At 41.8% G+C, this 23,484-nt stretch overlaps 1 protein-coding gene across 2 annotated transcripts; it reads left to right on the forward strand.

The window, feature by feature from the left end:
* Window positions 1-1,430: 1,430 nt before the first annotated feature.
* On the forward strand, window positions 1,431-23,265 carry LOC110844565 (zinc finger and BTB domain-containing protein 44). 2 transcript variants are annotated; one of them, XM_035849933.1, is made up of 9 exons: window positions 1,431-2,749; window positions 7,591-7,885; window positions 8,104-9,075; window positions 9,298-9,421; window positions 9,501-9,558; window positions 9,637-9,674; window positions 9,755-9,859; window positions 10,003-10,549; window positions 16,041-23,265. In XM_035849933.1, exons 1-8 carry the CDS (start codon window positions 2,398-2,400, stop codon window positions 10,183-10,185), a joined length of 2,127 nt encoding a protein of 708 aa, XP_035705826.1. In that variant the 5' UTR covers window positions 1,431-2,397; the 3' UTR covers window positions 10,186-10,549; window positions 16,041-23,265. The 2 variants fall into 2 exon arrangements, with proteins under 2 accessions (XP_035705826.1, XP_035705829.1); XM_035849936.1 differs by having other exon boundaries at window positions 8,125-9,075.
* Window positions 23,266-23,484: the final 219 nt, after the last annotated feature.

Raw genomic sequence — 23,484 nt, forward strand, 5'->3', positions numbered from 1 at the left:
AGCAAGTCTCCGCTGACAAACAATATATCCCTCTCAGATTCCGATACGAAATGTGCTCTCTAAAACCAAACGCTTATTTCGGTTCATAATACTCAACTGCATAGATTGAAGAGCCAAGTATTTGTTCATCTGAAGCATCTGAAGCTGCTCTCTGCTCCTGTTTTGTTGTTAGAATGCAAATCGCTCTCGTTTGGAAAAAGTGATCTCAATTCTCATCTGTCGTCCCCGGTCGTCGTCGTCGTCGTCAGTCTTTTCATTAAACAAGGGTTGATTTTTACGTGCACTACCTGGTTCATTCGGCAGCATGCGACATGAGACAAAGCAGCACAGGTTGGGTTAGGTTTTTGTGTCTGTTGCCTGCCTTTTATTCGGCTTTATTTAATTCAGCACACCTGGTTCTTCCCTCGTGCTGCTACTCGTACGTACGTAGCAGTGCAGTACTGCTACCCTCCGAAAACCCAACCTCACAACAGGAGAGAATGGAAGGGTGAATCCTTATGATTTCGAGGTGACGCTGGATAGCGGGTGACGAATTCCACGTAAATACATACATATTTCTCTAAAAACTTGAGCAGATTTCCGGGAATGTTGATAAATTTGTATGTATTTACACATATATCCAATGAACATAGCGAGATACTAAATAATAATAAATACATACGTAGAAAAGTTATTAGCCTAATTAATTACAACCCAGCAAAGGTTTGTAATACTGCTTGTTGACCATCCACAGATTACTAAATATATTTATGATTTTGACATTGACATGAATTCATAAATACACAACGCTGTCACATTGATGATGATACATAAATATTCGCCCTTTCTGTTAGATACGCAAAATGATAATTATTCTCGAGTGGATTTCACAGATTTCTTTGAAACAGGAATTCTAGATTTGGATTTGGCCCTTAATTGGACTTTGAGCGACATTTCGACATCTATTCAAAGTCAGAAGGGCAGACGGACAGTGGCACAACGCTGCTGGGAGCAATTAGCTGATTGCATGTCGCAACTCGAGGAGTGTTACTCACCTAAAAGCAGATGCATAGTTGATGCATTTATTCTTGCTGACCATCACCATTTTCAGACTATAGAGTCCAGCTAAAAGTAGCAATTCGTATCTTACACGCAGATAATCTTGGCTTTCTCCAAGTCCTCCTGCAACAAGCTAAACGAAATCAGCGTTGGAAGGGGGCATTGCTGTCATACGGGGGAAAACTCGGAGTATTTTCCTCTTTGCGGACCTGAGAGGGCAGAGGAATTTGTTGCTGGTGTGATGCGATGCGGCCACTGCTGCTGGTGAAAGGATTCCTCGGGTGGTGGGGATGCCACAGGAACCTGCGCGAGCAACAGCCAGCCAGGGCTACCGGGTCTTCGACAGTGGCAGTAATGATATCGGGTATGAAAAGTGGAGCTTAGTTTCGGCCAAACTTATTCTCTCCAGCCAGAGTCTCCAGAGCAGCAGTCCCTTCTCCACCACCATCAACGGAGGACCATCCACCCTTCCTTCTCCCGTAATGTCACTTCTTACCACTCACTCACCCAGCCGAGTAATACCTGTCCCGTCTCACCCCACTCTCTCCTCGGTCCTACTCTCCCCTCTGGGGTCGTCTCACGCCAGGCCCAACTACGAGTCATAAGTTCGCCGAAATTACATTACCCCAAAAAGTTCGTTTTTTAAGGGAACAATAACAGTAAAAAATTATTACCACGACGAGATACACTATCCGAGTCATTTAATTAGCGACAACGAAAGCAATAAAGCAATTACAGAGAACGACAGCAATAAACAAAATTATTTATAAAAAGTCATAAAATAAATTAGCATTAAGATATAACGACACTTATTACACTTAACTTCTTGTCAGCAATAAGCAACACATAAATACACCACACACACTTATACACTCAGCAATAAGCGCAATTTCCACGCAATATTTGTGATCAGTATGAAATTATCTATGATTCTGGTGGAAAACAATGAATTAGTCTTAAACTGTGAATATGTCCGAGATAAGATAGATTAGCTCTGTACAAGGATTGAAAATACGTGCCCAGTAAACTGAGAGGATGAAGTGAGTCTCACCTCCTTTCACTCGTTATGTTTGGTCATGTACTGTAAAATGTGAGCGTGTTTGAGAACTCGAGACAAAATGTGAAAACCTTTTCCCTCAACTTTTTACCCCCTTCAGTTCATTCTGTTTAATTAACACACGACCACACTTCTCCATTTTGCAACTTGTTGTCATCCATCAATCTATACGTAACGTTCACCTCCCAATATTTCTCCCACCAAACCGAATCTAGTTACCTTTGGTTATAGTCAATCGCATTCTAAACATTCCACACTTTTTCCTAGTCAGGATAATAATAAAACTAAGCAATTCAGTCAACATGCCACGTTGTCTCATGGCAAAAAAGTGGAAGTCTCTCGCGTATGAAAAGTCACAGTCGGAAGAAGCTGCAAATCTCAACAACAACAACAACCATTACCACCATGTCCCCAAGAAACTCAAATTTTGCCATGCCCACATTGACAGTGAGCAGAATAATAACAATACGACGACGGTGGCGAACAACAACAACAGCTCCTCCTCGTCCGTGATCATCAAGGGGAAGAAGGTGGGCAGGGATTGTACGTGGGGACCTGCGAGCCCCACCGAAGGGACAACTGCACCCTCGCCACCTCCCGCGCCCGCATGGCTACCCGCGCCCACAGCGGGCAAGGTCACAGTTCTCTTCAACGGTAAGTCCTCCTTCTCACTTCCTTTCTCCATTGTGAGTTTTTGCTTGTGAAACTTGAGACGGGATGGAGTTGGGGAAAGTTGCAATAAATAAGCACTTGATTTGATCGCCCATGGTGGTGGTGGTGGTGGTGGTGATGGTGGCGAGATCCGTAGTGGGGGGTAATTGGTCTCTGTCGGCAAATCTTGGTCGACTTTTCTCTATACATCAAAGGAATGCTTCTGCTAATTACCCCTCTACCACCACCACACCCACTATCCATCCATCCACTCCTTTGATCTCAGCCACTAATGAGCACTAAACTAAACTCGGTAAAGCAAACTCACTCTAAACTATTAAACAAAGCAACAAACATCCTATAGAGAGGGGTTGTTCAGCTATTCCGATGATGATGAGGCGAAAAGCAAGTCCTCCGCGAGGACACGAAGAGTACGGGAAACTAGAAGGAGCACTTGCCATGAGCTGTCAAGCATTTCAAAAACACAAACTGCATGAATTCCCCAATGACGCAATGAAATCTCAAGTGAAGGAGAACCTCTCTTTCTCTCTCTCTCCAGAAAGTTTTATAGTTTGTGACTTATTGCATCTTGTGGCTTTGGTGAAGCAGTCATTAAAAAAGCTGTTGCTCATTACCACCACTGCTACTACGCAGACCGACCAACCAACCGAGTAGTGCTATCAAATCAAAACCACGGCTGTTGCTCCCTTTCCTCCATACGTAGCCTGCCTTCATTACGACTCGGCTGGTAGAACTATAGTGCCAGCCTCTTCATTTTTTGAAAGGGACCACTTCACCAAACTTTCTCTTGTTCAGGAGAATTGTAAAACTAGAGGGAAAAAAGTTGGAAATCCCAAAATCCTTGTTAACTCTTTCTTTCCCCTTTGGATTCCCATGCATGCATGTAGTCGTAGTCCTGTTGCTTCATCATTCTGGCTCCGTCTCGTCCTCCTCCGTCGTCGTCTTCTTCTTGTTCATCTCATCTCATCTTGTTTGAGAGCCGCAGTAAAATTTAAATTTGGAAATGAAGCCCTTTCTCTTGGAGAAAGTGTGGAATTATTCAAATCAAATGTGATCCGTTTTACGACTCTTTTTCCTCCGGCTTCAGCTGGGCCCTGCTCTCATCCTGTCGCCTTTTACGAGGAACTTGTTACCTCCTTACTTTTATGTGGGTGGAAATTAGGAGAGAAATTTCCTCCGTTGAGATGATATGATTTCTGCCGTCGCTCTCTTTCTCTGGGTGAGATGGAAGTAGTGATGGGGGAGCAGGGAAGGTTATTTTATTGGGACGCTGCCAGAACGGATGGTTTCGTGTGGAGAAATGCCAACACAGCAAAAGAGAGTCAAGTTTAATAAGAGCAACGACGAGAGAGAAAGAAAGCGGCGAGGGAGAGACAATGATGGGACCAGGCGGAGGCAACTCGATACACCGTTATGGCGTCAGATAAGGAAAAGATGGAACGACGGGATAAGAGAAAGACGACCTTTCTTACATAACTGCCCGTCTTCCAGGCAACGGAACGAGAGGTGTAGTCATCTGTTGCAGTCGTATGGTGACAATTTCCACCAGATTTCCCTCCACTTGAAAAAATTTCCAAAAAAAATCATCACCATCACTCACATGCATTTCCTTTCGATGGTAATCATTCAAATTTCAGTGATTTCTCCCTAATTACACCAAACCAACTGGCACAATAGTAATTAGTGTGATGAGCATACATCTATTGTGCTCTGCTGGTTGTACGTACGTAAGTCCGACTATATGTACATGGGTGCTATTAATACATGTGTGTGGCTGAGCAGCTTTCACTCTGGCGAGTGCATTAAAATGTCAGAGTCATTGTCTCTAGGAAATGAGTTGGATTGGAGTAATTTCACTCCATCAATTAGTTCGTGGTGGCAGTGGTGTCTAGCTAAAAAGTCAAAGTGAAGCTTTTGTTTCTCTTCTTCCTCATGTGCAAGGAGAGGTCGGGAATGGATTTCAAGTCGTACGTACGTGGTCTATAGGTCCGCCTAATTTGGAGTCTGGGCTTGATTATTGTATGCAAAGTGGAATGAAAACATGGAATGATAAATGAAACTCGTATCCATCCATCTATGCTCCCTCTCTCTCGCCTTTCTTACCAGCAGCCAGCGCGGACTACTGCAATACCCGGGTGGGGTTGGCAGGCAGGTCACTCCGACAAGAGAGAGAGAAGGAAATTGTTCCATTGAATCAGTTGGATTCGTATCAGTCGGGGCATGACACTTAATTTCTCCGAGTCTGAGCTGAAATGCGATAATGAGTCCAGCAGTCACTGTGTTCTTCTTCTTCCTGTCCCCTTCTCACAATCAGAGACTTCCAGGAGCACAGTTTAATCGATTACTCTCTCAGAATATAAAAACCAGAAATCTCACTGAAAAAAGAAAGAAAAAGAAATCGTCATGAATGGCATTTCTAGAAATTTTACAAACTTTCTCCTCCGCCACCACCACCATCCAGCCATCCGTCCTCTCTTATTCTGCAACAAATTAAATTAATTCTCTGTTACACAATAATATTTTGGTTGGTTCTTTTTATATCATTTCATTTCTTCACTTCCTGGCTGCTCTCCAAACCAAGTTTCTTTTTCTCTAAAAAACTTTGATTCTTTCTGTTTGGGGGGGTGGAGATTTCCTTACTTACAGTTTCCTCCTTCGTCTCTCTCCGTGTCAGACGCAAGGCCAAAGTTGGTGATTTGTGGGCCAAATTTTTGACTGAGGAAATCATAAAAAGAGCAATTTGGTCGGAGGCTCCCTCGCATTGCTTCACAACCACCACGAGCTCTACGACTCTGCCACCAAGATTGGGACAAAAGAGAGAGAGAGTCAATTGCGTTATGGAGTACAGAAAAGAGAGTAATGTAAAAGCACTGCCACTGCTGCTGCTGTGTATGATGCCGGCCACTGCACAAATTGCATTTATTTCCTTAAACATTACGAAACTGCACCTGTGACACGGGCGCACTTGGTTCACTCACCAACTTTATTTCGTTTTTTACCGAGGCAAACATAAATCCTGACAATTTTTCAGCCTGGGCAATTTTGGACAGATTTTGCCGATTCACGAGGAACTCGAAACATAATTTTTTTGTAGTGACGAATAAAACTGTATTGCATACGGGCTACTACACACACGTTTTTGGATTGGTTTTTGTCGTCCCTCTGGAGAAAGCAACAAATGGTGGTGGTGGTGGTGGTGATGGCAGAATAGTTCAACAGGGTGCAGGGAGAAAGGGAAAGAAAGTGCCGAGTGTGATGGTGGTGGGGGGACATTAGGCTCGCTTTAATGGCTTTGCGGAGGGCCATTACATTACAAGAGCAGCAGCAGCAGACAACCAAAAAGCAGGCAAAGAAGGATGGAAGCAAGTAAACTCTCTTGGCGACGCTCATCATCATCTTCTTCCGCACAAAAGTCAGCCAGTCCTTCCACCAACCAGTCATTGATGCTTGCCTCTTCTTCTTCTTCCTACTTATATAGCACCCACGGATAAGTAAGCAAGAAATGGGTTCGAGTTGGAAAAAAATATCTTGGCATAAATTGGTTCGTCATAGGATCATCATCATCAGCATCATCTTGATGGCTTGATGACGATGCGGAGCAGGTTAAAGAAGAAGACGACGACGAAATGACATGGCTGTCCTGATTTCATCCAACACAATCATCTCGTCTGATTGCACCAGTTGAACATTCATGTGTGTGATGCTTCTCATGACAGAGCATCCACCCAGCTAGATTCTAATCTCCCAAGAGATTGACTTTCTTCCCACCACCAGACAACCGACCAGCCAGAGAGATAGAAAGAGTAATAATGAAATGAGGAAGGCAACAGTTTGGTTGAATGCACCTCCGCATCAACAGACTCGCAGGCAGTATGTAGTAGGAGCGCATCACATCCCATTATAGTTTTCACAGTGTGGCTAATTACCCGAGGAAATGGTGCAGTGCAGGCATTCCATGTCATCAACCAGTCAGCCAGGCTATGCCAAAGGCAGGGAGAGAAGTTAGGCAGCCGTGGTGGTGGTGGTCTGGTGTCATCATCATCAGGCAACCAGAGAGAAAGCAGCAGCAGTTAGTACGCATTTACTGGGTTGAAGAAGAGAAAGTCAGCATTCGCTTCATGCACTTTTGTGTTTGGATGCGTGATGTTATCTACAATTTCTTGCTCCATTGTTCTCACCCTCTTTTGTGTGATGAGCTGCTTAAAAACGGAGGAAAACATTGACTCTTTTTCAACACACAAAAGATGTACAGATTTGGGTAGAAAGCGGAGAATAAAGCGAGGGAGCAAAACATGGCAGAAAAATGGCTTCTTTCTTTCTTAAACTCCGCGACAATTTTTCTTCCTCATGCATAATTTCTGAGAAAATACATGCATACTTCACAAGAAAGGAGAGAAATGCGAGAAGGTGGTGCAATACAGGGTGCAAAAGCGGTTCAGCAGGTTAGGCTTTTGGTGGTGTTGAGCCGAGTTGGTAGATTGGATTGCGTTGGAGACAATCGGCCCCAACGGATCAATTTGAAGAAGCAACAGTGCCACCCTCAATTTATGTTGATTGTTCATTCATTCATCCTCATGTTGATGGGAATGAGCAAACCATCAATTCCTTTCACTGCTTCTGCTTCCACCCAGAAGTATCTAGCACCGCCATGTCCACTACCATGAATACTGATGACTAAACAAAATAAACTCAAGTTGGGTCATAATTTCCAAGACGGGAATGAACGATGACGACGACAACGCAGCGATCAACAGTTGTTGCAAATGTTGTCGCTTGCCTGGCGTAAATAAATTCATTTAATTTTGTTCCTCCGTTTGATGCAGGCTATCTGCAGGATTCTCCACCACCCTCGAACTCATCCTGCTCTTCCCATGACGACCAAGATCGCAACACATCGTCCCCCACGCACCACGTCATTGTGTCTTCAGCAGAGGGATCGTCCACGCCCCCGACAAGGCACACGTCTGTAATTCGCAGTGCACCCCGGTCATCATCGGGGACGACCATCACCATCCCGCAGTATTCTTACCCACCTACCCCAACCACACCCACGTCTCGGTTTCACCACAACTACCCAGAAGGTTGTATTCCACCTCCGAAGAAGAGAGAGTTGTACAGGTACGTGACGATTCCTTGTGTATGCTTATTATGACCTGACTCGTACATATGTACATACATTCAGCATGCAAGTTGTCATGAAATTATGCGCCTCCTACGTTGTGTTTATTTCTTACACAAATATGCATTTTGCAAAATCCCTCAAGTTTTTCTCTTTCTTCTGGTTTTCCATAATATGGTTTCGTATTCTCGAAATTGTCTTTGCTTATTTACATTAGATGGAAATATCTCCCTTTCAGACCATACTGCCTACCAGAATCCATTGAAGCCGTGGCACAAGAGAAGAGACGCTTGCAAAACGTGTGCTCTTCCCTCTTTGAAAGAAAACCTGAAGATCTTACAACTGCCCATGCTATTCTCGACTTGTCCACTTCGCATCTCAATTTGCCACCCCCACCACCTCTAATCTCTGCCCCAGCAGCTCCCTGTCACCCAAGTCATCAAGCCCAACCACCACCACTGATTCATTCCACTTCCCCACCAACCACCACCACCATCATCACCACACCCACAGCCACCAATCATGGTGCCGGTAATAATAGTAATAACAACAATTCCTCGTCTGAGCAAAACCTCAACTTTCCACTCGCCACAGTGGACACGAACAAACAGGGGAAAGGAACGAAAAATAGCAAATCCGACAAGAAAAAGGCTGCCAACAAGAAGGAGAGCAAATCTGCTGCTGGGTCTGCGACCACCATCACCACAGCCTCATCTTCCACCAACACCCCCACACCCACAGCCACGAAAACTATTGCCTACACGTACGAAGCGTTCTTTATCTCGGACGGAAGGTCCAAGAAGAAACAACAGCAACAACAACAGCTAAACAACGCCAATCCTCCTGGCAGCTCGTCAGCATCGGCAACCTCGTCGTCCTCGTCCCCAAAGGAAAACGCCAGCTTATCCCCAGCAACTCCTGTGAAGTTGAACGGCAGTCGCACTAACAGCGCCAACAACAACAACAACGCCGACCTGTGCTCGGACTCGGAAGGGGACACGTTGTCCCTCTCTTCGGGTGTGAGTGGGGGTGTCCACTCGTCATCTCCAGGGGATGAAATCGGACTACTTGGTCCCAAGGAAAAGTCACGCTACACGTGCTCGGATTGTGGCAAAAACTATGCGACATCCTCCAACCTTTCTCGTCACAAACAAACCCATCGTTCCCTCGACTCACAAGCAGCAAAAAGGTACCAAGTTTTATTTTAGATCAAGTTCATCTATTTTAGCTTTTTTATTACAACATAAGCTATATGCATACATGTGGAATACCATTTATTCCATGCAATTGATTGATTTCGCGAGATTAAGTATGCTTGCGTAGGCTGGTAGGAAAAATATAATTTCGCAAGGTTATTCCATTTATTGCACAATTTTTGTCACTACGTGAAACGACTGAACTGCATTTCTAGGTGTCCGACGTGTGGAAAGGCGTACGTAAGCATGCCTGCCTTGGCCATGCACATTCTCACCCACAATCTTAATCATAAGTGTGATGTGTGCGGAAAATCCTTCTCCAGACCGTGGTTGCTACAGGTGGGTTGGTTGAGTTTGGTTCCATAGTCATCATAAATTAATTGGATATTGATTTCGTATTTCTTCTTCTCCTTTCCAGGGTCATATGCGGAGTCACACGGGGGAAAAGCCCTACGGCTGCGCCCACTGTGGAAAGGGTGAGCAGTTGCACTTGTCTTTTTATTTTAATTATTATCGTCCAATTACACTTTGTACTAATGTTCATTACTCTGTAGCCTTTGCGGATCGCTCCAACCTCCGCGCTCACATGCAGGTGGGTGGTGCATATTTGTATAGATTTCCTCGTCTCGTACAGTTTCATACGTGACCATAACAATATACGTTTTCATATAGACACACTCTGCCGCAAAGAACTACGAGTGCAAGCGATGTCACAAATCATTCGCGCTGAAATCATACCTGAACAAACATTACGACTCTGCCTGTTTCAAAGAAGAGGTTCGAAATCTTTTGTACTTTTTTCCAAACTAAAGCCATACCTAGACTCATAGCGATACTAGAAATATGTTGCCATGTCTTCGAATGAGACGTTCTGGCCGATAATAAATACCTATTTTTTCTTCATTTCTATCGTGCCGTAGATTGAGGAAGGAGAGGTGGCCACTTTCCACTGTGACAGTGACATGGAGGACGACGACGATGACACCCGGATCAACATTGATGACGACGAAGATGACGAGGAGAACGAGACTGGGGAAGGAATAAGAGAATGCAGTATTGCTCCGGAACCTGAGGTGGAGGTGGAGGTGGAAATGACCAGCTAAACAACGTTTGTCGGCAAGAGATGGGGATTACATATACGTAGCGTTCCTTTAGCGGTGGTGGGTGTGGTCTCCTGCTGCACTTGACTTGAATCCCTCTCTCTCTCTCTCTCTGCCCCTCTCACTCACTCCCTCACACATCCAACTACGAGTGGGAATGAACATCAAAACTTTGTCCCGACAGCAACTTTATTACTTTCACTTTAGTCAACTTTACCAACTTTCTTCTATTCAGGAAGATTACATTACTCAATCTGAGAGGTCGGCTGGCGAATCGGCGGTGTAGCTGTACTCGATTGATGCAGCAAACCAACCGACTTGGCTAAACCTTAGCTGATGACGATGATGAAGCAACAACTATTCCAACGTGAGTCAACTCTCTGCTTCACTTATTGATCCATTTTATGTAAGCCGTATGTACATAGACACACATTATACGTACGTATGTACATGCATACCGGTGTGTATCCTCAAATAATATCGAATCGACTCACCCGCATCCCAACCAATTCACACCATTATTCATTCTCCGGCTCTACTTTTTGATTGCTCATTATTATGCAAATATATTAGGCCAAACATACTGTTGGAATTGTGCATGTCTTACGATTTTTAAAATGCAGTGAATTTATATAATTTTACAAACCCTCGCTCCCCCTCCACTCATCCCTAATGAACAATCCCACAATCACAAAAATCCACTCGAATATAATCATGCTGACAAGACAAATCAGGGCTTTGCTTAGTGGAGTGCTCTCTCTCTGCTTTCTACCTCCGTCGCTGGTGAAGTGAGCGAGTGGAGGACCCTTGTCTCTTCCTCACCACTCGGTGCTGACTCCACCAAATAATCCTTCGTTCCCTTCCCCCCTCTCTCCTCCTCCTCCGCTCATTAGTTTAGTTTAGTTTTTCCACTTACTGCACCCACACACGAGGCCGAGAAGGAAAGAAATCGATCCGATCCCATTCAATCGGAAGGTGCGGTGGCTTGGTTGATTTCGCCTTTTGCACTTGGAAACGAGAGGAGGATGACAACAAGTAGTCGGTGCAACTTAAAGTGCAATCCATCACAATCAGCATTTCACATCGGCGGATCCATAAAAGACAGAGGAGCGAAGGGGTTAGATTTTGTGATATGTTTGCATCTTCTATCACTACTGATTTTATAAGATTTGATGATGATGCTGATCCCGCAAAGAGATGAAGGTCTCCCCCGGGACGGGAGCTTATCGACAAGGTTGCAGAGTGGGAGGAGGTGGTGGTGGCATTCTGGTGTAATAAGAAGGGATTAGTTGGTTCGCAGAGAAGAATAGCAGGAAGATCGGATCAGGGTCCCTTAATCTCCTCCATACTTGACAGTACTCTCTCTCTCTCCCGTATATCTCGTGTGTGTGTGTGTGTGGCTGCTGTGCTTTCTCCCACACTCGTTACCCATTCATGTCGAGCACTCCCAAAACTTTTCTCGGCTTCATCAACTATTCTGCATTTTCCCCAATTTTTAACATTCTTCTTGAAATAGTTTGAATTTTAGAAAAAAGACTAGAAAAATCGATGACTTCAAAAAAATAAAGAGTTCAACTTCAATTGAGACATTTAGTGGGAAAACTTGCCAGCATTCTCTTGCCAATTTCTTTCTCTGAAATAAACTTGGTGGTTTCGTACTTTTGGTAACCTCACCATTTTTAAGACATTAATACTCCTCAAAACGTCCTTCTTATTTTCTTATCACACTCCGCGATAGGCTCGTTTCCACGTCGGCTTTCTTTTACTTTCCTGCTATGTTCTCACAAAAAACTGCTGCGTTTTGCATTTTTTTCTGCGTCACAAATCATTGCTTGGTCGTTGTACAGGCTGCTTCCTCGGCGTCCTCTTTTCTGTATCGGTTGGTCCTCGTCCTTCGAGATCAAAGTTATTGCGGGGATTGGGAAAGTTGACGGGGTGAAAGGGGGAAGATTTATAACCTTTCACAGTCCAGAAGACAGCGACACCCGCTTAAAAATTGCCAGGCTCTCCTTTAACAAGATTTTAAGGCAGAGGGAGCGAGGTCTATCCACATATTATCAGGCCGCCCCGTCCCCACGGAGAGGAAAGGTAGATGTTGTGAAAAAGTGGAATCTTGAGAGATAGAGACCTGTGGATCAACAACGGAGACTTGTTCCACCAACAGCTAGTTAGTTAGTTAGCAGACGCCGTCGTGATAGGGGATGGATAGTTAGTTTACTTCTTTCGGAGCAAATTGGTCTCTGTGGGCTCACTCTAGCACTCCTCAAGTGTTTGCCGAGACCAAATAAATAGAGAGAGGGACAGAGAGTAATGAGATGTGAGCAAACAGCCGCATCAAACGAAGAGCCAGCCAAGGAATGGAGCACAGAAAGAAAGCGAGACGAAGGTGAATCTGCCAAAACTCGTCCATTTCTCTCTCTCTCGCTTTCTCTCTCTCTCTGCTTATGCAACAAGGAAGGACGCAACTGGTTTCTCACGACGGGCTTGAAATTTTTTAGAAATTTTTACTTCCACTTCATTTCCCACTTTTACATGTGTGTGGAAAAATCACTTTTGCCGTGCCATCCTTCCTTCCTCTTTTTAATTTTGTACCTTCTACAGGTTTCTAATGTATCGATTTCTGGGAACAAACTGGTGGGTTGCATGCTTACAGGTGAAAGTCAAACAATTTGTGGAAATGGGGCTGGTTTTGCTTTTTGATATTAAAAGGACACGAATCCTTCTAATCTATAGTGGAACGTTGCATTGTGTGCTATTCATTCCTCCCTGTGAAAAACATGAAGACTTATAATAGCTCCATGGCCAACCAGCCCAAGTGAACATTTCCTTTTTATTATTGTATCCATTTCTTTCCACATACCTCCTCCTGCCACTAATGCCTCCATCCCGACCCACCTACCTGCATCGGCTTGACAAGGCAAGGCAAAAATGATTAGACTAATCCACCGGCTTGTTGGTATGTGCTCATAGGCTCATATTTGCCCTCCATGTACATCATCAGCAGCCCTGTAAAAGTTAAAGTCGAAACAAAATCCTCCGTAGGAGAGGAAAAGTGAGCTGGGGTGAGAAAAGGCACGTACACTCTTGTTCACTCACTTGAGTAACAAAAGAAATTGGATAAAACACAATGTTTTACTGCAGCCACGATATGTTGCCCTGTACACATGCCTACATACGTGTGCATACGTCTATATATAGCTCCACAAACAACTAACTGTTGTCCTACGGAGAACAACCTTGCAGGTTTTCCCTACAAAAAATATGTATCACGCAAAAATATCATAATCCGCTCAATTGGTTACAAAAATGTAGACTGTTTCAACATTAGCTGCACATACATGAAGTCATCATCCGGGAAAAAACTGCTGAAATTTAGTAAAAAAAAAAAGTGTTTCTCAAGTTGCAAGATATGAATGACTACATAAACTCGTTCAATTCTCCTTTCTTTTTTGCTAAAAGTGGAAATTCACTCAAAAATAAATCGAGAAGGCAGCGCGAGGAACTCATCTCCCTTATTAAACTCTCTCCTCGCTAGTACTTTCACTTCTTTTTCCTCCGAAATGAAGAGAGCAACAGCTACCCCGCTTTAGGACCCACCAACTTCTTAACTGGTTCCTTCTTGTGTCTTGTGCAAATAAGGTTTCTTTTGAATTTAGAGACTCCAGAGCAACTTGTTAGCTCTCTCTCTCTCTTTCCCTCTCACTCACTTCCCATTATGTAATCCAATCTACTCTCGCTTGCTCTTTATCCAAGAAAATAAATTCACTTTCTCTCAACGGAGGAGAGGCAGATGTTGGAAAGAAGAGACTCTTTTTTGCCAGAGGAGGAGATACATTACGCTTCCTTCCTCACAGTTTGTGTGAACTGCCCTCCATTCCACAAGGCTGCTGGTCGGTCGTGGTGCATCGCTGTGTGTGTAATATGTGTGCATCCAACACAAGGTCCTTGGGAGGAGGAGGCGGAGAGAGAAATTTCTGGCGGTGGTGGTGTGAAGATATTATCAGTCGAGTATAGTTTAGTGTTCGAGAGAGACTTTACTTGTTACTGTGCGAGACCTGTGGAGCTTTCTTTTCCTTCCGCCAATCTCTAAAACTCCGCCACCACAGAGTCCACCAGTTGACTCGGAATGGCTGAGGCTGAGAAAGGCGAGAGAGAGAAGAAAGAAGGCCGCACTCTTATCTCTCTATGGAACTTATTCCTTCTCTGCAATTGAAGCCGACTCTGGGATGACGACGATGATGGTGGGTAGTTCGAGGGCCAAACTAAACCTTGGGGGGATCATTCACAAATTTAGAGCCTGTATTTACCCAGGGTTAGTTCAACCTCAGATTTTGGTCGCTACTTGTTACTTGTAAATTTGGCCCTCCGTCCGTCCGTGTGAGCAACCCGGAGAATTATATTGCTCAAAACGACGAACATCTCCAGCAGCACACTTTTTACGGCTTCCTCGTTTTCCTTCTTTATGAGGTTTTTCAACAGACTGCTCCTTTCACCACCACGCAAAATTCCTTCACTCGCTCTCACACAGTAAAAAAATTTATGAAACACACACATATTATTTTCCATGTCAAAATAAACATTTCTGAATTTATTCTTATAAATTTCAAAACAATGTATGTACATATCCACGTAGGTAGGCTACGAGTCTTTTGTTGCCTTGGCTTGTACATGCATCCACGTAACGACGGCTCTTCCTTTGTACACGCGGCGTGGAGACAGTGCATTTCTTGTTTCTTGGGAGCATAATAAAATACAGGGAGCGAGGTAGGAGCAGAACATTAGCCCAGCTTAAAGGTCTCCTGCTGCTGCTGCTCCGTTATTTTAATCTGGGAATGGATTGGCCAAGATGACAACTTCATCCTCAAATATCTCACCAACTAAATGCCCACTCTACGAAGCACTCTCTCCTATTTTTCTTGCGGGGAAAGTCCATCCACATTTTCACTGCTTTCTTCCTCCTTCGCGGCACATTATCCATTTCCATAATGCACATGAACGTTCCCATAGCAAGCCCACAGAGCCATTGGATTTGAACGGGTAGAACTCTGTGCTCGTTCTCTTCCACCACATTTACGACACGATATTTGCCACAATTATTCAACAGCTAGCTGGAAGAGCAATAGTGATGCAGTGCCAAAAGCTTTCCTCCTCTCATACTCCTCTTGAAACACAGAGTTCATCTTGGCCATATTATTATGCTCTCGGTGGGGGGCCTTCACCACCACGGGATGAAATTATCCCTCGTAAAATATAAAATAAAATGTGGTGCTAAAATCTTCCCAGGAAAGGGAAAGCAGGAGGGAAAAAGCAACAGAGGACAGAATGGCAGTAGCAGCAGTTCAATGCAGCATTATAGCAGCGCTAGTCCTCACCGAATAAAATACATAAATAAGTAAAGACTTTGGATAATGAAGTGCAGTTGGGTCGCAGCTTGGCGGAGTTCTCTCGTCGACGACCAACCAGCTCGTTGTCGAATTGACTGACTTTTGCAGGAGACCAGGCAACAAATGGACATGCAAATCAATCCATTGTCACCAACCAACGAACGAACGCACCAGTGGTGGCTCATTTATTCTCAAAAAGCTGAAAGTGAACACGCAATGATGTCGGCATGCTTTCTCCTTTCCGCCACAAAATGAATAAAATAATCTTATATCGGAGAGGAGTTGCTGGTTAAATGGATTGACAATTTTGTTTTTAAATTCGTCGCATACAAAATGAGAGAAAGGAAGGCGAGCCGGAGATAGCAAAGTTAATGAATTGTAGTCCAACACGACACTTTACTTTACTTTCTGTTACGGCTGAATTCAACCCTTTTCACAGTATTTTTATCAATCGTGTTTCATTTTACTTTTCAGATTTTGTCCGAGCGCAGCAGAGGATTAGCAGAAATCAGTCATTTCCAGCCAGAAACACCCCCAGCGAGGCTCCCTCTTCAATGAGTTGATTCGTAAGAAATTTAACCTTCTGGTCACCTAAACCTAACTACTTGCATAGCGTATGAAAACCTCGATTATTCCTCATCTTCAACTGGTGTGCATGTACATTGTCTTTTGCATAATAGTAAAAATATAATATTCCATTTACGAGGAAAGAAGTCATTTGCGCTGCCCAGCAGACAGTGCATATTCCATTCGAATGGAAACGAGTCCATTGCGGCGAATAAATATTTTTTTAAGTTAGTCAACATTACATGGTTATTTTATAGGAATTTTTAATTTAGATTGTTGTTTTAGCATAACGTCGGACGTATTTTAAGTTCATTTCCTCACGAGGACGGGTAAAATAAGCCAGAACTTGGTTTCAGTTTGAGCAAGTGCATGCATACGCGAGGTGGCATAATATGTAGAATATGCCTCAAAATCTAGCAATCATCCAACCACCATTAAATGGTCCCCTGAAGTAATGGTGTTTGCCATTTCGCAACCCATAAACTCGGCAAACGGACCATGTCTGCCGTACTGCGTTGGATTGAACCAACAACAAACAGCAATTACAAAACCGGAGCGATTAGATTGGCGTAAATTTAGACTCGATTATAATTATCCTAATAAATTGGGTCGTGATATAAGAAATGTAGTCTTTTGCACCACGAAATAACAAACTCCCACTGCTGATACTGTATGATTAATATTAATTCCATAACTCCGTCTGCTCTTGACACTTTGATTACTCCAAATGCCCACAATCATCCATCCCACCACCAACCAACCCGGCTGCTAATTGCCCATTTCCTCTGATTTATTAGAAGAGCCCACCCTTTGCAATTATCTTTCCTTCCTTGCATGCATCCTACACCCGACATGGAATTTAAACATAAATAAATAATAGAAATATTTGCCAATTTGTGCGGATGCGTCGTTAACGAACGTTGAAATGAAATGCATAGAAAACCATTTTTGGTGGAAATTTATCATTTCAAAAGTCATTTTGCAACACACAATGAGAATTCCATTTAACGTAAGCAATAACTACTTGGCGTTCAACGAAAGCAATAAAGTCGCCAAATGTGCAGCGTTTCGTCCACAACGAATAAAACTTACCCTCTAAGCTCTACTAGCATTGGTAGGAAACTTGAACATATCACACAGCAACTTAGCAATACGAAGCAATAAAATATATTATAATAGAGATTTTATTATTATACTATAGATAAATTAAACTACTAATTACACCATTAAATTAGACTATTAACTAAATGCGTAAGTTACGGAGAAAGCAAGAAGAAGGGAGTGAAAGCTCTAGTCAAAACTAGTATGCGAAATGGAAATGTGCAGCATTTTTAAAGGAAAATTTACACATTGTTACTAAGCATTTCTTCATCTTATGTCCTTGCGTTTTCTGCCTGTTGCACCCAGTAATGATGCCGAGTGGGAAAATGCACTTCATTTTATTTGCCTTATTTTCCAACGGGTTCGCCACGGTTCGTTACCCACATCTCTTTGCATCATCCCTTTGTTCTCTCTTTAGGCTGTGGTGAAAGGTCCCTTTGAACTTTCTCCACACACGAGGCTCCACTCCAATCAATTATTTATTTCTAAGCAACAATATGTGTCCTCCACCTCTCTCTCTCTCGGTGCCATCTCCTCACCATTTTTTCACCTCCCCCGTAAATTTAGAGGGTGCAACGAGGCGGGATAATTCCTGCTATTTGTTATTCCATTTTCATACTCATCTCGTAAGGGAGGACAAATGAAGGACCTTTTTGGCACCACTGTGCTGTTTGCATTTATTTTTCACTCGCTCCCATTTTGTGTGAAGGTGAAATAAGTAAAATTGTTGATTGTGGCGTGTCGGCATTTTTATGTTGTTTTTCTTTTCCTTTTATCAAGGATATGAGCGAGTGCATGAGGGTTGTTGTTTCACTGATGCGAATTCCAGATAAAGCAGCGTGCATACATTTCCAGAATTTCACATTTTGTGTAGACGGAGAAAGATAGTGGTAAAATCGATGTAGTTGAAATATTTTTCGCCTCCAGTCTAAAACTGAGCGACTCGTCGTCGTCGTCGTCGTCGGCTAGTGTTGGTGGTGGCTGTGTACAATATGCATATGTAGCTACATACATACGTACGTAAATGTGACTACCGTGAAAGTGGTGGGGTGCCATACACTTGCATGCCGGAGTACCGCAGAAGGGAAAAGGGGTGTGCAGTGCTAGTTTAGTTTTTACCATTGCTAACTAACCGACTGCTCCAAGTAACTCACACATAATTCACTTAATGGCCAAGTGTCTACGTTAATTGCACCGCAGTTAAATTAAGTCCCTTTATATGCCTAATAAAAAGAGAATATACGTATGTATAACGACACGTGAGGCACAAACATTCCATTAGACAGCCTGCACACACATTTTGCCGTCTTCTTCCGAGGAAATCTAGCAATAAAATCCAATTAATTATTGTGCTAATAAAGATAGCGTAAAGAAATGTAGCGTAGGTAGGCAGGTAGGTAGGAAGAAAGGTATGAAGGTAAATCATAACCAAATTACCAATCATTGATATTACACCAGAACCACCCGTGGTTTATCAAAACTGGCAAATTTATGGCCTTCTTTGTACTTAAAAGAGAAAACACAGTTTTTCACTTATTCCTGTACAAATTTAACAACCTCTTCGTAACTGAATAATCTATCAAACAACTTTATCTTTACTAGATACTATTAACACACAATCTGCTTTCTCTCTAGATTTGGGCATCTTTCGCTCTCTCTCTTTCTCTCTCTTTCTCTGTCTCTCTTCGTATTCTAACTCTTTCTAAGTGTATCATGTACGTAGCAATCTCAAAGTGCCCCTTTCATTGTCTCCCATTTTCTTACCGCTGTCTGGGAATCTTTAAAATCTGTCGGTCGCTTCCTCTGTCTTTATGAATCTCTGACGATACTTTCTCGTAGTCTGTGTTTGTCTGTGTACCAACGGGTCGGCATCTTCTGAATGCGCTTCTTCCTCTTCTTGACTCGTTCTCTTCGTAGCTCTGTTCTCTACTTCCGCTCCCCTTCCACCATTTAAAAATCGTGGTGTCCTTCACACCACGGCCTCTCTTCTCTTTCTCTCTATTTCTGCACTTTCTCTCAGCTTTCTCGCTCTTATGAACCTCAAGTCTAAACTCTTATTCCACTAAAACTCGCTACTGCTCCGCGGTATCACTGCTTAATGGCCCAGCTCCTACTAGATGACTTTCTCTTTCTTTCTAACAAACTCACTCGTCTAAAAACTAACAAGTATTTCTATAAAAAAAAGTTTCCTCAAACTAACCAACCATGCGATTCCTCTAAAGTATTAAAAGCGTAGGGCTTGTCTGTATAGAAACTTTTCTCATAATCTCGAAAACAAGGACAATTTGATGATGATGATCAACTGTTGAGTCTCTGGGTTTTAATTTCTCAGGATTATACCACAATTTGCGGGGATTACCCTTCTTACTTTGAATAGGATTTTCCACCAGTGACGGGTGGGAAGGGCAGAGGCAGCAACGTGTACACTCATCCCCGCTCCTGCTGCTGGATTATTGTCTTTCCATTCGATATTATCTAGCAAACTGTTTAATATTCCTGCAGCAATGTCCTCGCCGAGAAAACCACAGGGCCGACTCAAACCAACAGGCTGTTGTTGTTTACTTCATTAATGCGAACGTCCAAAACTTATATTTCGTATCGTAATAGTCAATAATACGGGTAAAACTAATTATAACACACCTAATAAATAAATAAAGGTAATAAATATATTGAGTAGGAATATGTATCTCTGTTAGTATGTGACACCATTCGAAGGTTCCTCATGTGCCCAACGAATTGTCGACAACTTTCTCTGATCTCAGTAAATTAGATGACAGCTACGTGTGAGATGAAACGGGGGGATTTTCTAAAAATGGGACAAACCTGTTACTCTGCTGCAGCTCTGTCAGTAGATTAGGATAAGAAGCACGTCACAAAATTAAAGTTACAGGTTGATAATTACCCTCCCACAAATTATTCTGAATTGAGTCATTATCAGTTTAGTAATTCATGCATCAGGAATAAAGCTACATGGCTGCGGAATTCTGGCAGAATTGCAATTAGAGGTGTGCATGCGGCTGGGGCTTGCTAACTCATTTTCTCGGTTTGCATTTATCCATCCGGTCTTTTGATTATTGGACTGGAGTGACTTTAGTGGACGTGGAATTGACATGACTTCTCCGTTCTCCTCATGGTCATCTTTAATTCAACGCCTTCAACCTGCCACTGCCACAAACAAAGTTGAAAGAGCTCGGTCTGTATGGCTGTGCATGCAACCTTTCACCTTTCCTTGCTTGCATACAGAGCGATGGGGATGATGATGCAACCGTTCCGCTATTTCTGGATGCAAATTAGAAAATATTGTTTTCCGGAAAACCCTGGTGGAAAACAAAAGTTCTTTTGCTAAGCTTTTGGAACAAAAAGTTCACAATTTGAAAAACTAGCAAAAGTTGGACATAGCAAATATTTAACGCTGGACATTTTATTGTTGTTACGGCTTTCTCTGTCTTGCCACCTGCTGTGCCACTGTAAAACTTTGTATGTAAATTGGGTGGCTATGTTTTACTACTTTTCGTTACAATCAGGTTACATTACATCATCAACTAACAGCCACACCCAACAAAAGGGATGATCACAAAACGAGCAATAAATTGTTTAGGCTGCATTTGTTAGATGAGATTTCAAACGCACTGCAAAGCATATTGTTTTATATATCAGGCTTTCACTTCCGATCGGTTTGGGAGAATGTATTTCATTGGAATTGTGTAGTTTTGCGGATATCCGAGATTTTCCGTGATTATTGATTCTTATTGATTTCGTGGGTTCGGTACTAAAATATTAAATATAGAATGTGCATAAATTGGTCAGTAATTTAGCAATAATTAAGAAATCCACTATACTTCCTCTGGAGCCATACGGCGGACCAGCATTATAGCTATTATGATATGCAAGTTAGATAAGAGAAAAATAGCATAACCAGACGACACACCTCATTCTGCTGTAACTTAGGCAATAATTTGAATCACAATGTTAACATTTATCTGTACTGGTCAGTAATACGACTAAATACGACTACTAACTACTTCCAAATAATAGTAATTTTTCTTAGTCTCGAATTTCTAAGCTAGCATTTTTGAAGTATCCAGATTTAAAAATAGACTAGTTTCACTACCACCAGTACCATCTAAAAACACATTCTTTTAGTTTGGTCTGGAAGGAGTGGCAGTAACACACTTGATGAACTATGCATTCACCTTTAGAAATCTTCCTATAAAATCCCATCAAATATTAATTGGTTTGTGGGGCAGAGAAGGAAAATATTAATTAATTATTTATCTCTCGATGTATGTAACACTGTTGCATAATAACAATTTAGCATAACACATAGTGCATAATATACGCGACATTGATGTTTAAAATCTCAAATATTTTATGACTCAGAGAAGAAGGAGAATATTCACAAGCAATAAAACGTAGGTAGGACCTACACCCATGCACCAAGCAATAAATCAAACGAGCCACGCTGGCTCTGCCTGACTATATGAAACGGTCCTCTAATTAACTAATTATTCCTAACTATCTCAACAAATATAACAACGATAGCAATAAAATTACGATGTAAATATAACTTCAGCAATAAAATACTACTTCCTCAACTCCACATCGAAATGAAGGAACTTGTGTAACTCAAGCAATAATTATTTAGGTGAAAGTAGTTATACAAATGGATCGATTTATTTTACAGTTTCTGAACATTACATGCATTTCACCACAGACGATCCGCACAGGTTGGCAAAATATTTATTCCTAATGCATAACCAAAATTTCCACTCCTCGCTGCGTGTCCTTGCTCAAACACGGTTTCCGACAAACTGCTAATCGACATTTCCTTGTTTTGATAATTTACATTGTCAAAATTTAATATTAACACTGAGACAAACAAAAATCAACTGGTCATTCCAAAAGCAAATAATAAATAACTCTGGTCCCGATATTACTGTTAGCAAACTTTTTGAAAATCACACCATGTCGTCGTAATTTAGCAATAACAAACATTTATTATTATAATAAAGATGAAGAAATGGAAAACGAGCCCCATTTCACTCAATGTTTAATTAAAAGTTGAATGTGCATTTATTATTTCTTGATGTGCGCTTAATGTCTATTTCTTCACGTTGTTGTTAAATGTTACATTAAAAGGATCATGTTTAGTATATGAACATATAGACAGAATATACGTCCTTAGTCCATAGTAAAAATGTCATATTTCTACTGAATGTATGCGGTAGCTAAAAAACTATAAAAATAATAATCTCTCTACACCATCACACACCATCACTCTCTCAATTCGGAACCCCAACTAATCAAAAAATTCTCTAGTTATTAGGATTAGATTCATCGTCTATACTGTATTATGTACGTAGTGTAAAATTAAAACACTGTATTTGCTCAAACAAAAATCAATGGAAAAATCAAAATTAGTAAAAAAAAAAATAATCAGAGAATTAATTGGCATCAATCAAAATAAATAAAGACACTTTAAATTTAGGCGTAGTACAACGCAAATTACTAAATAATTCACTAAATACTAAACATGAGGATGGTTAATGGTAGTAGCAAATAAGTAACAACAACAGCAGCAGCAATAAAAAAGAACAAAAATTATTATGGTGCGTGCAAGTTCGACTTGCCACAACGAATCAATAATTGATTGGCATTTATTCTATTAAAAATTGTGTCTATATATGAATGTGGCTTAATGTATAAACTTTTCGTGTGCATCATTTGTTCAAAACCTCAAAATTTCCATACATAATTCGAACTATTGTAAACAATTTAATTATTTCGCAAATATGAATTGAATACCTAGTCGAACACACTGGTCTAGTTTGGTAGAGTAGAACTGTGCGTAGATGATTGTTCCAGTAAATAAATACATACATACAAAATTGACGTTATCATAGTGTTGAATGTAAAGCTGTAAATTATAAACGTTGTTGAATTATTGTACTATAATGTTGTAAGTATTTGTGTGTTGTTGTACTGTCCACTTATTTTCTTATGATAAATAAAAGTTTGGGTAAAAGTTTGACCAAGTCTTCTTTTCGACCATTTATTATTTTTATAAAGTATTCCCCGTAATTTTAGCAATACATCAAAATAATAACGAGTTTTTCTGGAAGAAATAATGTGTTCATATCCTCTCACGGCGGTGCAGACGTACGTGGGAGCAGGCTGTGGAGGCAGGTTCCATTTTTATTATTTTTATGTGTTTTCTTTCTCTTACGTGAAGCAATTCGGGGGAAGCAAA

The sequence above is a fragment of the Folsomia candida genome, unplaced genomic scaffold, assembly GCF_002217175.1.
Source record: "Folsomia candida strain VU population unplaced genomic scaffold, ASM221717v1 Fcan01_Sc001, whole genome shotgun sequence".
In the NCBI taxonomy this organism is placed as follows: Eukaryota; Metazoa; Arthropoda; class Collembola; order Entomobryomorpha; family Isotomidae; genus Folsomia; species Folsomia candida.